The 14,265-nt window shown below is 57.4% G+C and overlaps 2 protein-coding genes across 16 annotated transcripts in view; one reads left to right on the forward strand and one right to left on the reverse strand.

The window, feature by feature from the left end:
- CDH23 (cadherin related 23) overlaps nt 1–14,265 on the reverse strand; it is a 410,879-nt gene that overhangs the window by 88,978 nt on the left and 307,636 nt on the right. For all 15 annotated transcript variants that reach the window (XR_005986846.1, XR_005986845.1, XR_005986847.1 and 12 more), the window contains 3 exons: nt 12,270–12,383; nt 9,246–9,394; nt 340–400 (listed from right to left, as the gene is read on the reverse strand). Coding sequence is in view for 11 of the 15 variants with exons in the window: in XM_041749258.1 (XP_041605192.1) it covers nt 340–400; nt 9,246–9,394; nt 12,270–12,383 (324 nt within the window). In the remaining 4 variants the exon portion in view is untranslated. The remainder of the gene's footprint in view (nt 1–339; nt 401–9,245; nt 9,395–12,269; nt 12,384–14,265) is intronic.
- On the forward strand, nt 1,108–6,121 carry C3H10orf105 (chromosome 3 C10orf105 homolog). The gene is made up of 2 exons (XM_041747207.1): nt 1,108–1,156; nt 5,745–6,121. Exons 1-2 carry the CDS (start codon nt 1,108–1,110, stop codon nt 6,119–6,121), a joined length of 426 nt encoding a protein of 141 aa, XP_041603141.1.

The raw sequence follows: 14,265 nt of genomic DNA on the forward strand, positions 1-14,265 counted from the left end.
TTAGTCTCTGGCCAACAGTAATTGTTCGGGGATGGTCACATGCTCTATCTTGGGATGATGACGACCTCTGGGGGGGCTCCCCTATCCCAAGGTCCCCTCTGTCAGGGTGATATCCCACAGGAGGAACTTCAGGAGCGTAGCAGTCAAATGCAGCACGCTCACTCAAAAACAGCCAAGTGCACATGGTCCAAGAGTGTCTGTTCCCTCCCCTTGCCCGCCCGTGTGTATGGTGCTTGGGGCTCTCTGGGCCTCACCTCCCAGACTCCTGGCAGCCTGGGGAAGCTCTGCCATCCCAAGGGCAGGAGGCCGGCCCCCTCCATCCTAGGGCAGCCCACTCACCATGAAGGATGCGGTACCACACACGCCCAAACTCGCCCTCGTCTGCGTCTGCGGCCTTCAGCTGAGGGAGAATGAGACACACGGTCACTCCCAGGGTTCTACTCCACAGGAGAAGATTGTGTGTGAAGCCCCTTCTTGCCCTCCACGCCACCCGCAGCCATCCGCGACACCCGGTGACGGCTCTATGCTGCCCTGAGTGGCGGGCACCTGCCAGTGCTGCTCCTTGATACTCCCCCAGGATCCCGGGGAGGTTGGGGAAGAAGGTAGATGATGGCACCGTAGCTCTCCGGATCTAGGCTTGACTAGGCCAGCCCATGGGAAGCCGCTTCCCTCCTTCAGCCCATTTTGAGATCCCAGAAGCCTCATCTGGGTGGGAGGGAGGGTGGCTGGGGGGCCGGATTGTGTGGCTGCTTCTGGCCCTCACTTTCTCAGTCTGAAGCCATTCTGGCCCCACCGAGTCCCGGGAATCCCACCTCCCACCAGGTGGCTCCATATTCAGTCACCCACACGCTCACTCCAGCCCAGTTTCAGATCACCCCGGCTTGCTGGGCTGTGCCTCAGGCTCACGCAAGGTCTCTGGTGGAGCCCGGGGCGTTGCTGTTCTCACTCAGAGACACGACGCAGCGTTCAGCCCTTTGCACACGGAGTCCGGCCTGGAGGCTGCTGGCAGAGTCACAGCCCCAACCCAGGCCCCATCAAACGAAGAACTGAACACCTACTCTACGCGCCATCCACCTGAGAGGAGTAGAGAGGCTCCCCTGGCAGGTGATGCAGGAAGAGGCCCGATGCCGCGAGGCTGGGAAGACTCGAGACCTCAGTATGTTGTCTCGATTTGTGGTAAACTGCTTTGTGATCCCCTCTCCTCTCCTCGCCCTGCACCCCTGCAGTGTGCACCACTGCTACCAGGTTCTTACTGGGCTGCAGCCAGTGGTGACTGGTCCGGGAGAAGGCACCTCACCAAAACTTGGGTCAATCTCATCCTTTGCCAGGATTTTGGACGTTGGGCCCCAAGAAGGAAGCAAGTCCCACTTCCTGCTCGTGAGAACTGGGAAAATGAGAGCTCCTCTTCCGCCCCTCACCAGCTTGGCCACAGCCACATGGATCTCTTTGCTCTTTTTTTTGTTGTTGTTAAGATTTTATTTATTTATTCATGAGAGACACAGAGAGAGAGAGGCAGAGACACAGGCAGAGGGAGAAGCAGGCTCCCTGCAAGGAGCCCGATGCGGGACTTGATCCCAGGTTCCCAGGATCATGCCCTGAGCCCAAGGCAGGCGCTAAACCACTGAGCCACCCAGAGATCCCCACTCCTTACTCTTTCTTAACTGCCAAGTGCATGCTCCCTCCTCCACTGGCCAGCTCTCCCTCCACATGTTTGCCTGCTCACAGCCCTCTCAGCCCCTTCAGGTCTCTGCTCAAATGTCATCTTCTCATCGGGCCTTCCCTGAGCACTGGAGGTGGAGGTGCATTCCCCACTCCATTACCTGGGCTGTCCCCGCCTCCACCAGCTTCTGGCACACTGTCTCCTTGCTTAGTGTCTACACGGCCACAGAGAGGAGGGGCACCTTGGCCCACTGCTGTATCCCCAGTCTCTAAGACAATGGCCCTGGCACGGTGGCCCACTGTGCTGTATTTCTGGGAGTTCGTGGTGGGCCCTTTTGTGGAGGAAGCTGCTCAAGACTTGGTTCCTTCACAGGGAGCTGGCTGCTGGGGAGGCTGTGGGGGGACTCTGGCTTCCGGGAAGAAAGAAGGCTGGGGGAGGGTGTGTGTGTGTGTGTGTGTGTGTGTGTGTGTGTGGTGTGGTGTGTAGGGAGGGCTGGAGCTTCCACCTGGAGGGCCTCCAGGGGCCCACTCAAACTATAAGGAGCAGAGCTGTGGCTCTCTCTCAATTTTGTGCTTTCTGCCCTAAGATCTCCTGGATCTTTGAAAATATCTCTCACCCCTCACTTCACAGCCAGATGCACCTTCAAAGGGCAGGTGCTCTTCTGGGAACCTGAGGGGTTAAGTCTGGAAGGTGAGGGGCCCAGGGACACAGGAGGGGAGCCGGGGCTTGGAACTGCCAGGGCCTGTCACTTGGCTGCTAGGCTGTGGCCTCTCGTCCCCCTCGTCCCCGCTCCCGGGTAACCTGGAGGCTGGCAGGCACTGAATAGCCGGCTGCAGACCATACCATTCAAACAGTGGATGGGGGAAGGTGAGAGCCGCTGCAGAGGCAGTGAAATGGTCCCCGTGGCTCTCCAAGCGCCTCCACCCTGGCCCTTGAGAGGGCTCCAAGGAGACCGGCTGGAGAGAGACCGTGGGAGGGCTTGGGAGCGCCCAGGCTCCTCTGCACAACCCAGTTGCCATCCCTACCCTCTTGGCTGTCCCCTCCCCCAAGGCAGGGCCCCAATTCGTCCAGACAAAGCCAGGATGAGCTGGAGAGTGAGTGACGACTAAGGCCCACCCTGCCCAGCCTGGCTGAGTGAGGGGCACAGGGCACGGCGGAGTCACTGTGGGCACCTGGTGCTCCCTGGCCCTCCCGTGGACAGCAAGACAGCCTTTCTACCCAGCTTGGGACTGCTGAGCGCTGGCTCTGAGGTCAGTGCTCCGGGGAGCGTAGGAAAGGGCATGGTGAGGAAAGTGGGGCCAGACCCTTGCCCGGGGTACTCTGGGGAGGATGTGGAGGTGCACTCAGACCCGGGGAATCCCTCTTCTTTTGTGGAGAGTGGAAACAAGGCCCAGTGAAGGATAGTGACCAGCCCAAGGCAACACAGCAAGATGTGTTCTGAGGTCAGGGCCCCTGCTCCAGCAGGCACTGCTCTGTGGAGTTCTGAGGGAAGAAAGAAGGTTCTAGACTGAACTTGCAGACATATGCCCAGAGCAGGGCCTGCCAGGTGCCTTGGGTGTGCGGGGAGGGAAGAGCTTCAAACTGCCCTCAAGACTGTTCCCAACCTTGGTCTGGTGGAGGCCTCATTTCCCCCGCAAGCAGCTGGCCCTGGGTGGATCAGAGGGGCTGTAGAGGGATCTGGCAGCTGGTTTTGCTGTGTGTTCCAGGGAGGGTGGGTTGATATTTTCAAGCACTTTAGAATCTTCCAAGAAAACTAGTAAGATGCTAATTATAGCTCATTACTCTTTCTATTAAAGTCCTTCCCCAAGGACTGAAGTCCAGATCACCTTTACTACCCCAATAGGATCACGGATCCTTGTGAGGGCCTTACAGTAATATCAGGGCTAGCAGGATTGAGACCTCTCCCACTTCTGATTGTCCTCTTCTCATGCCAGCCAAGTACTGCCCAGGGTAGGATAGAGGGCCAGTTTTCTCCCTCTGGGAGATGGTGGTGGGCACACTCCAGCCCTTCTCCATACCCCTATTCAAGGGCGGGCCAACCCACATATGGCTGCCCAGCCAGAGTGCTTTCTAGGCCCAATGCCTGAAAGGCAGAGGCCGTGGGCAGCTAGACGGGCATCAAAATTTCCAGCTGGGAGCTGGGAGGGGTTGTGTTCTGCTTGGAAACGCTGGAAGGAGTGGTGGCAGGGAATGGGTGGGAGGCGGGGTGGGGTGCCCTGGATGCCCTCAGTTGGCTGGGTGCGGGACCAGGCTGCAGGCAGGAAGGAGGCTGAGCGCAGGGACCCGGAGTAAGGTCCTGTCACTGCTGGTGAGTGCTGGGGTGGGGACGGCGGGGGGGGGGGGGGGGGGGGGGCGTGCTCCATAGGGCAGGGGCTGGGGGCCCCTCCCTGCTCCCCATTGCCTGCTGACACAGGCTCTGTAGCCCACGTACAGAGCCTTAGCACGACTCCGCCAAGCGCCATGCTAGAAACGCAACTGTAAGTTCATTCTAAGCTGTGAGCTGGGGGAGAAGGAGGGAAACCTGCCATCCCCCACCACAGGAAGGTCTCCAAGGTCAAAGAGAAAGAAACGATGATCAAAAATAAAAGATAGTGCTGGCCTGCAAGCTGGAGGTAGCCTACTTGTGTGTTTTGTTTGGCCTGTCCTAGTGTTTTGAGTTTTTGAAACTTCATTTCAAATTTTTTTGGGGGTCAAGTTCATTTCCTTTGCAGCGTATCCCTGTTCCCCGGCTCCTCTCTTGCTTGAACCAAATTTGAATCCGTTGTCGACATTTAAATGTCTGGAACCCTGGCCTGAAATGTCGAGATTTCTGGCTTCTTTTGGGAAACTCTTGGGAAACCACACTGGGCCTGCATTCCATCAGGCTGGCCGGGGCTCCTCTATCTCGGAGGGCACTGTCCACGTTGGCCCGCCACCAGTCCTCTGTGGCCACATGTTCTCTACTGGCCAGGCTCTAAGTATTTTCATCTGCAACCCCAGACATATTCAACCAGCAGCTCAGCCTGACTTTCTATCTCCCAAGATCCTCTGCTGGGCTCCCTTTAGCGATAACATGGGTTATGATTTAGGTCATGAGCGATAACAGGTGACTGCTGTCTGGGGAGTGTTTCGAGCCCTACCTTATCAACTCTGTAGCTCTTTGTGGGTTATTTCTTACCTATTCTATAATGGCTCAGTGATCCCAGAGGATTGGGAGCCACAGAGCCAGGAGTCTAGAAACCTGGTTCTGGCCCATTGCTTGGCAATGGCTCCCAGTGTGGGCTTGGGCTTGGCCTGCCCTTGTTGGGATCTTGGTTTCCTTACTTGTCATTGGAACAGGCTGGGCTGCACTGGGGAGTACCAATGGGAACGCCCATGGCACCAGGCAGGTGACATAAGGTGTGTAGAGGGCCTGTGGGGGCAGTATGCTGCTCTGGGGGCCAGAGATCTGTCTAAAGGGGACAACTGCTGCTTGGCCTCGGCTACTGGGTACCAGGCAGCAACTGGCCCTGTGTTGCCCTTGTTGAAATTCTGGAATTTCAAGAAAAGCCAGATATCCAGATATTTATGTGAAATCTCTTGGTTTTTTGTCTGTGACTTTTTCACAATTAACTGAAATATATAAAAACACTACAAGGGTCCAATGAAACATACCCGTGCCCCCAGTTTGCAGCCCCAACATTAGATAATGGTCAAGGTCCTTGGCCAGTTGCAGCATCCTATAACTGATGACTTGTTCTGGGTCACAGAAAGACCTATTGATGGAGTTGGTCTCACATTCCCAGGTTTTCAGGTATAAGACTATTATAATTCACGAGAATTTATTTTTTTAATGCCAGGGCCATTACCCTCCTGTCTCCTCTGTGGCAGGTGGGCAGGGGATATAGCAGAACAAGGACAAGAGTTCAGGCCCAGCTCCATCACTTTCTGCTGTATGACCCAAGGCTTGTCACCTCTCTGGTCCTCATTGTTCTAACCCGTAAAATGGCCACGATGGCATCTGCAGCTAGTTTCCCAGCAGCCACCCTCCATCAGCCTTCCCTTCCCTCACCAGTCCTGGGTCCAGCTGATTTGTCTCTGAGCTCCTGTCCCCTTCCTGTTGCAGGAGCCATGAGCACACCGAGTTCCAGTCCCCTTGCCTTCCTCACAGCTCCTGTCACTCCGGGCAGCCCCGCAGAGGCAGTGGACCCCCTCCCCATGCTCATAACCCTCGCCTGCATCTTCCTCCTGCTGGCCAGCTGTCTGCTGTTCATGACCCTCTGCAAACCTGCTGCGCTGGACCCAATCCACCGCCGGGCTCGGGAGTGCATGCCCCACCACCCCGGGAGCCCCAGTGAGCCCCAGCTCAGGCTCTGGAAGCGCCTGGGCTCTCTGCGCCGCTCCCTGCATAGCTTCCACCGAGGCAGGCCTGTTCCCCGACGCCCCCTGCCTGGCTGTGATGACAACCACGACTGTGACTGTCCGGAATCTACCAAGATGTGACAGGGGTGTCCCCACCATCCAGGACCCACCCACAGATCCTCCTGCCTCGGACAGAGCCTGGAACCAGGGGCTGCAGAAGCACGTAGGCCCCATGCTCAGCCCCAGTGGTCCCTGTGTGCCCAGGCCCATGGCCTTTCCCAGAACAGCCCTGGGAGGAACACCTGCCTCTCTGCAGACCCTCTAGCTGCTGCCTGCTGAGAGCACTAGGCCAACTGCAGGGCCAGAAGGTACGATCTGGGGCCCCCCAGTACCCTCCTCTGGCAACCAGGCACCAACCACCTCTGGGAAACAGCACCCCTGCTTCCCCCCAGAAGTCCTGCTCACCCTCCAGGTGCCAACGCATGGATTCCAGCTGGCGTTGCCAAACAGCCAAAGGTTCCCTCCAGCCAAGTAAAATACTTGGCCTACACGGGGGGCAAGGTACTGTCGTGTCCTCTGTGCCAACTCAGTGCCCAAGGCAAGAGGAAAGCCAGGGACTCCTCCCCTGGGAATTCCCGGGCCCCAGGAGCATTCACCTAACAATCCCTGGGTGCAGCCAGCACCCTCGAGGTGGGTCAGATGTCCCGGTGCCTGCTGGGAGGAGGGCAAGCAAGAGGCTCTCGGCACTGCCCAGCCAATCACCATACTGGCAGCCGTCTTGGTGGCCCCCCTCAAAGGTGCTCACATCACAGTGGACCAGGAAGGGGCTGAGAACAGGTGAAGGAGCTCCTTGCTAGGCCAGGACCCATGCTGGGAGGCATTGCCAGGAGCTAGAGGCGATGCCACCCGGGCTCTGAGGGCACATCACAGCGCTCCTGCCTCATCCAGGGAAGGAGGCATCCTCCCTTCGAGGTAGGAGGGTCCAGACCAGTCCAGGACAGTGCCTCAGGACTGGACCACGCTAGGTACGCTGAGTTTCTGGCAATCACGTCACTGACTGGCTACCTGTCAAAGCAACCCCACCCTAGAGCGGGCTTCTTGGAATTCCAAACGCCCAAACTCTCCCCACGGGGCCGTGGCTGTACACTTTGGTCCCAAATTTGGAGAGCAAACAGAGGAGTTCTGAGCTGCCCACCTGCTGCTCCAGAGAGTCGGCTGGCCAGGGCCACCTTGTGCCTTGCCACAGGGCTGCCTCAAACCACCCTGCTATGACTCACCGCACAGCCATCCAGGTCTTCTCAAAGAGTGAGCTCCAGCTTTGCCACTTGTTCCCAACTGCTGCAGCTCCAGAACCATCGCTGGCTCCCAACTGCCAGCTAGATAAACCCAGAGCCCCTTTATGTGATGCTCAGTGCCCTTTGGGAGCCGGCTCCAAGCTACCTGTCTAGCCTCATCTTGACCCAAGACTCCAGACAAACTCAACTACCTGTCCTCCCCAGGCTTACGCTTTGCAAGGCATCCTCCGTGAAGCCATCTTTGCTCTCCAGCTGAAAGTCACCTCCTGCCTGGAACCACCCCTACACTTCATGTCTCTCAGAGGGAGGGCAGGGATCACTTCCTCTCAGCAGTGTGGGCCACCCACATCTAGGTCTCCTCCTTCCTATGAGCCTGGGAGCTTGCAGAGAGTGAGACTACGTCGTCCAGCCTCGTCCAGCCTCTCACGCTGCCTCACCAGCTCCAGGCACAGAAGCATGAATGATGCCTCTACTTCCTGAGTGAAGGGCAGCCCCATCTGCATGTGTCCCCAACCCCCGAAAGCTTAAGGAGTCCTAGGGGTGGGGGAAGGGCTCTTCTTCCCTCACATGCCCCTAGACAGAAGTTTGTCTCCAAGCAAGTTGGTGAGGCCCACCGTACCTTCCCTTCCAGGTCATTCTGACATCTGAGAGTGAGGCCACCTTGGCCAGAAACTTCCAGGGCCTTGGAGAAGGCACTAATGCCTGAATTTCTCCCTTAGAAATGGGAAAATTGGGGCTGCCCTGTCTCACTCCTGGACTTGACAACTTCAGGCTGTGTAGTGTTGTGTTAACAGAAACCAATTCTTCAGGTTTGGAAAGTGGGGCAGGCCTCCTCCCATGGGAGTTTGTTACCCTTTATCCTTCCAGCTGGTGAACTTCTTTCTGGTTCCCTTCCCAGGGCCTCCCTGAGATGTCCCAGGATGAATTTGGCCTACAGTCTCCCGTGTCATCCCCTAGCCAGTGTGTGTGCCCACCTGGCACTAGGTGCTCTCTTCCTGGAGACCGGGGTAGGGGTAAGGCTTCCAGGAGACCTAAATGCAAAGGAAAAGCTGGGGGGGCAGTGGCAGCCCTGGGAGACTGTTGGTCCGGTGGAGTGGGGTGGCAGGCGTAAGGCTAGAGGAGGAGCTGAGGCCCAGAGGAAGAGAACCTCCTGGTGCGTCCTTCTGGGACCAATCCCGAGACTCTGGCAAATTTTCGTGGCTTCCTGGACTCCAGGAGTCAGCACCCTGCTCCCAGCCCACTCGCTTCCTGCTTGGTTCCCAGGGGGCCAGAGGCAGGGAGCTGGACACACTTGAAGCCCCTGATCCTGGGAGCCTGCCCTAGGGACAGGCCCAGATTTGCTGTGCTGGGCTCCGCCTCCGCCTCCACAGCTGCTGAGGAGGGTAATTCATTCCCAGCCTCCCTCCCCACAGCCACTGAGGCCTCCAGGGCAAGGTGGGGGAGGGCACCGAGCCTCACTTTCAGGTCCTCTCCTTTCTCCCGCTGAGCCTCATAGCTGTCACTCCTGCTCCCCAGGCAAAGGGGCTCTTTCTTCTCGTGCCTGTTTAACCTCTCGAGAGGAGAGCTTTGGCCAAGGACCCATGAAAGCCTCTCTGTGCTGGGCCCCGCCGGGCCTTGGCTCTTTCCCCCTCACCTCCTTCCAGGGAAAATGTGACAGCTCCATGCCCTTGCTGCTGTGACAGGCCCTCTGGATGGGGTGGGGGGAGAGGAGCGGGCTTCGGGGGAAGGGGAGAGGCAAAGCCTTCCTTATGTTTTTTGGGGGAGCCAGGGTGCTGTCAGTAGGCTACAGAAACGAAAGGCCTACTCTCCCCAGGAGGGAGGAGGGCTCCTGGCTACCTCCCGAGCTACCGCTGGACCCTCTCCTGTTTCCATCCCTCCACGTGGCATCTGTGCCCTGGCCTCACTGAGCATGTGTGCAGCCCTGCCTGCCCCCAGCCCACCAGCTGCCCCAGGGGGCCACGGCCACCTGCCTGCACGATGCTGTGTCCCTCAGGGATGTCCTCGGGGACGCTGGCCTCGTAGCTGCTCTGCAGAAAGATGGGCCGGTTGTCGTTCACGTCCAGGACGGTGACGAACACAGTGGCTGTCCCCGTGCGCCGCTTACCTACGGGGCCATTGTCTGTGGGAGCCGAAGGAGGATGGGCTGTTAGCTGCTGCGTGAGGGGCACATTCCCTGGGCACGTGTTCTGTTCATCCCACCCACTCTGGCTCTGGCAAGGGGTGGCTCTTTCCCCTTTTAGATTGAGAATAACACTTAACAAGGCTTATTAGGTCCCAGGCGTTATTCTAACGCATTCAGTCCTCACAAGAAGCACGTGAAGCTGGTGCTGCTTTCATTAGCCCCATCTCACAGAGGGGGTAACTGAGGCACGAAGCAGTTCTGTGGTAGCCCCCAGAACATATGCCCTTGCCAGGTCCCTGGCAGCTTGTGAGTGCAAACTGAGTAGGAAAAAGTGTCTTTGAAGATGTAACGGAGTTAAAGATCTTGAGATGAGGTGTCCTGGGCTGTCTGGGTGGGCCACAGACCCAATGACAAGGGTCTTTAGGAGAAGAAGGCAGAGAGAGAAGGTCATGTTGAGTCAGAGGCACAGATTGGATTTTGCAGCCACGGGCCAAGAAATACTTTGAGCCCCCAGAACCTGGAAGAGTCAAGGAAGGATTCCCCTCTAGAGCCTTCAGAGGGGAATGCAGGCAGCCCTGCCGACACCTTAATTTTGAACTTCTGGCCTCTAGGGCCATGAGGAAATAAATTTCTACTCTTTTAAGCTACCCAGTCTTGGCAATTTGTTACAGTGGCCTGAGGAGGCAGGTGTAGGTACCAAGATCACAAGCCAGCGGCTCTCGGGGCCAGGTGGGTGAGACCCATGGGTGCACACATGGGAGGGCCGACCCCAGCGGGCAGCTCCCCCCTCTTCCAGTCCACAGGGGAGGGTGGGCCCAGTGACACTACATCTTCTGATTTTTCCAGAGAAACTGAACATCAGAGCTTGTACATAAAATCTCCTGATTTTCAAATGTTCACAACTGATTGTCATCCTGTGTGAAATAAGAGATGGGTCAAACCAGCCTAGAGGAGAAGACCTGGCCTCTGGGCCCTCTGCACTCAGGGGTACAAGCCCCGCTTGATTTCTAAGCCTAAGGTGTCCACGGGTTTTGCCCATCCAGGTTCCTGCAGGACCCTCCCAGGGCTGGGGAAGCGGCTCAGCCCCAGGGGCAGCTGTCAGATTGTCCTCCCAGAAGGAAGGAGCTTGTGCAACGTGTCTAGGCAAGGACAGTCACCCCAGGAGGAGTATAGGTAGCTGGAGTGGGCTGAGGACGAGGAGGTGACTCCATCCTTCTTCCCAGGCCAGCTGACCACATGCTGGGCCACAGTTGCCCATCCCGAGGTAGGCGATCCTGCCCTCCTAAGCTCTTCTCCAAGCCCATCCTCCCACTGGAGGCTCCTGGAGGTCCTGCTTACTTGCCCCCAGCTGGGGACAGTTCGGGCTGGCAGGGCCCATCAGAGGCCTGATCCTGAGCCCTCTCCTCCAGCCAGGCAGTGTTTGACACAGAGGGAATGAGGGGTTTCCTGAGGGCGAGAGCAGAGCAGGGCAGAGGGTAGATGCATCTGGACATGGGTGAGCTGGCGGGGGCTACAGGCTGGAAAGAGGGGGGCACAGAAAGCTCACTCCCTCTCACCTGCAGCTTATGGCAGATGTTGAACTGGGTGCTCCTAGGAGCGGGAACACAGGCCTCATCACACCCTTCTTCCCATCCAGAGCCCTCATGGGCTCCCTACTGCCTGGAGACCAAAGACCAAATTTCTGGCCCAATGTTCAGGCCTCGACAAGCTGGCCTATCTGACTGCAGACTCCTCCTCCCCAGGGTGCATGACACCATGAGCCAGCTACTGGCGCGTGTGCGCGCACGCGCACACACACACACACACACCCCACACACACCTCTTTCCCACAGCCAGGTCTCTTCCGGGGCTGGTTCCTCTGCCTGAAATGCCCTCCCTTCTCAGCTTGATGAAACCTGACTTGGCCTTCAAGGTGGTGACAGGTACCTGCCCAGCTGCACCATCTGCTCTTGCAGGCCAAGTCCATGTCCTGAAGGGCCCTCTGAGAACCCTACCTTCCTGACTCCGAGGCCTGGGGTTCTGGGCAGGTCTGACCATCCACCGGTGCCAGGGATGGGCAGACATGTGATTTAGGCCTAGTTAGCACATCTCCCCTCTCTTGACCACGGTGAGGGCCTCAGGGACAGGCACTGGGGCAGATGGATCTAATCAGAGCTCATCTGGGGCTTCAGGCTGGAAGACCAGGAAAGAGGCAAGTGCTGTCTCCCTGCTGCTGCACTTGAACCCAAGAGGATTAAGGCCAGGGTTGCAGCAACCATTTGTCGCTATGTCGGCCAGAGAATGAAGACAACACACAGGAGGCAGAGCTAGCCCAGGCAGAGAGACTGAGGCCCGGTGGAACCATCTGATCCAGTCATACCTGAAACTCTATTGCCCTATGGGCTGGTTTGGTGAGCCCATGTTACTTAAGTTAGTTTGTTTTAAAACTTGCAACCAAGACTCCTAACTGATCCAAAGACACTCCTAGATGCCACTTCCTCTAAGAAGACTTCCTTGATGGCACCCTTCCCCCTAACACGTTTCTACCTCCCTTTGTGCCCGACATACTTGGCTCCTCCCTTCCCCCTTTCTAAGCCTCATTTGGGCCTCATTTTTCCATGATTGGTCTACACAGTGGTCTCCCGTGTGGGTCTCCTGTAGTTCCCACTCCACCATCTGAGCAGCATGTGTGCTGCACTGCATACTAAGCCTCACGCCCACCGGTGCTCAGTAACGTGCTGGATGTCTGGCTGCCCTTTCTCCACTGATGTCAAGACAGCCTCTGGCTGAAGGCCTGGGTCCCAGGGTCAGGCCTGGCTGGCCCTCGAAGGGGTACCCCCACTAAACTGTGCCCAGAACCGTGCTGGTGGTGTGTAGGGGGGCTGGGGCGTACCAATGGCCTCCAGGACGAGCGTGTAAGCGGCTGTGGTCTCCCGGTCCAGGCTTACGACTGTTCTCACGACGGCATCACGGTAGCCAACGCTGAACTTCCCATCCACGTTTCCACCTGTGGGCCAAAGACAATGCAGCCTCTGTGAGGAACAGGGCTTCTGCCAGGGAAAGGGCGGTGGCACCCCGGCTCTGCTTCTGGGCCAGGACATTCCGGGGGTAGTGTGGGAGAAAAAGGCCATGCTGCCTCTACAGCCCTGGCCAAGGACAGGGTTCTGAGCTCGGTGGCGTGGGGTGGGGGGTGGGGGCTCTGATGAGGGTGTGGCCTGCGTGGGCTCAGGTGGGGGTGCCGAATGCCTGAAATCAGAAGGGTTGAACTTTCACTGAGCACCTACTGCATACCAGGCACTTCACGTGGACTCTTTCATCTCATTTGTACTATCACAATCACAAGCCCACTTTACAGGGCGGGCTTTACACTTTACACTCCTTTAGTGGGGTGATGTGTGTTGCCTGGGGTTACAGTCGCCTCTTTTCATATGAGACTCCGGCTTGGCATTCTGATTCCTGAGCCCATGTCCTTCACCATTCTTCTGCCTGCCCATCTGGTAGACATGGTCTGAGCGGTTAACCTGCGTCGAGGCTGTTATATGGGGCCAAGGACTTTGGGGTCAGCTAAGATTTTTCCAGGTCCCTGATCTTGGGCTTTTGGAGTGGGGGCTCCTAGAGGCTCCATGGAGGGAAGTGTAGGGGCAGGTAGACGGGGTGGCAAGTGGGAGGGTCTCCTCTCTAAGGTGGACAGTTTCCTGTCGGAGTCCACCTGAAGCTGTGACGACCACCGCCCCCCCAGCCAGCTGGCAGGTGATGTGGTGTTCTGGGCAGCAGAGGGCGCTGCGGCACTGGGTTTAGGCTAGCTTGGACCAGGACCCCACGCAGCAAACAGCAGAAGGGAGCAAATGAAAATCTGAGAATCCCAGCTGGGAGGGCTCTGAGCAGGTCAGCAGGAACTGGCCAGTCTGGGGCGCTGGGAAAGCATCCTGGGAACTTCCAGGTGCTCCCTTGTCCTTACATGGTTTGTCCCTGGGAAAACTGCTGACCTCCTTGTGGATGGTCTGAAGCACCCTTCACATGGTTCCTAGGGGGGAAGGGGAGAAACTGAGGCACATGTGGTGCTGGGCGCTGAACTATGACTGGTCCACGTTGGGGGGGGGTGTCTTGATAACTAAGCCTTTCCTGAGGCATTCTTGAGGACTAGACTGTAAGGAGCTGGCCTCAGGGTAACTGGGTCCCTTTAGGGAGAGGAGAGAGGGAAAGATCTGGAAAGGGGAGGCTGAGGGCTGCCGCAAGCAAGGATGTGTTGCCAACCTGGGATCCCTTGCTCAGGGGCAGAGGCATCAGGGAGGTTGGTGTGTGCACTGAATGCAGGTGCATACACATGTGTGCACATGAGCGTGTGAGTAACGTGGCTGCAGGCGGGCCACGGCCAGAGAGAAGACTGAGCCAGCAAAATGGTCAAGGGACAGCTAAGGGTTGTGAAAGAACTGCCTTCCACCATCCCAGCACCTCTCAGGTATATCAGGGACTGAAGAACGCTGGGCAACTGGTCTAATCCGGGCATGACTAACACATGGCACGTTTCCCACCACCTACCCAGCCTGTGTCACGGCAGACATCACTAGTTGATCGTGTCTCCCTTTCTCCTGTTGGGCCAGGACATGGCCTCATACTATCTCTCCACAGCTCTCGACTTGGTATTGGGGACCTAAAACTATTTTATTTAGAAAGACTGAAATCATCTGTCCTTAAACAGATGGGAATTCTCATGAGTAAAGGGTCCTTGGGAAGGACAAGATCACAGTCTTCTGGTCACAGCTTTATCACCTTCACATGGGGTGGGGGGCAGGGCTCCTGCCCAGGAACCACGGGCTCTACCTCCCTCCAGACTGAACCTCAGTAAGTTCCCCTAATCTCCAAATAGGCGCAGGAGGCCCCTAGAGAGC

This window comes from Vulpes lagopus, chromosome 3 (genome assembly GCF_018345385.1).
Source record: "Vulpes lagopus strain Blue_001 chromosome 3, ASM1834538v1, whole genome shotgun sequence".
NCBI lineage: Eukaryota > Metazoa > Chordata > Mammalia > Carnivora > Canidae > Vulpes > Vulpes lagopus.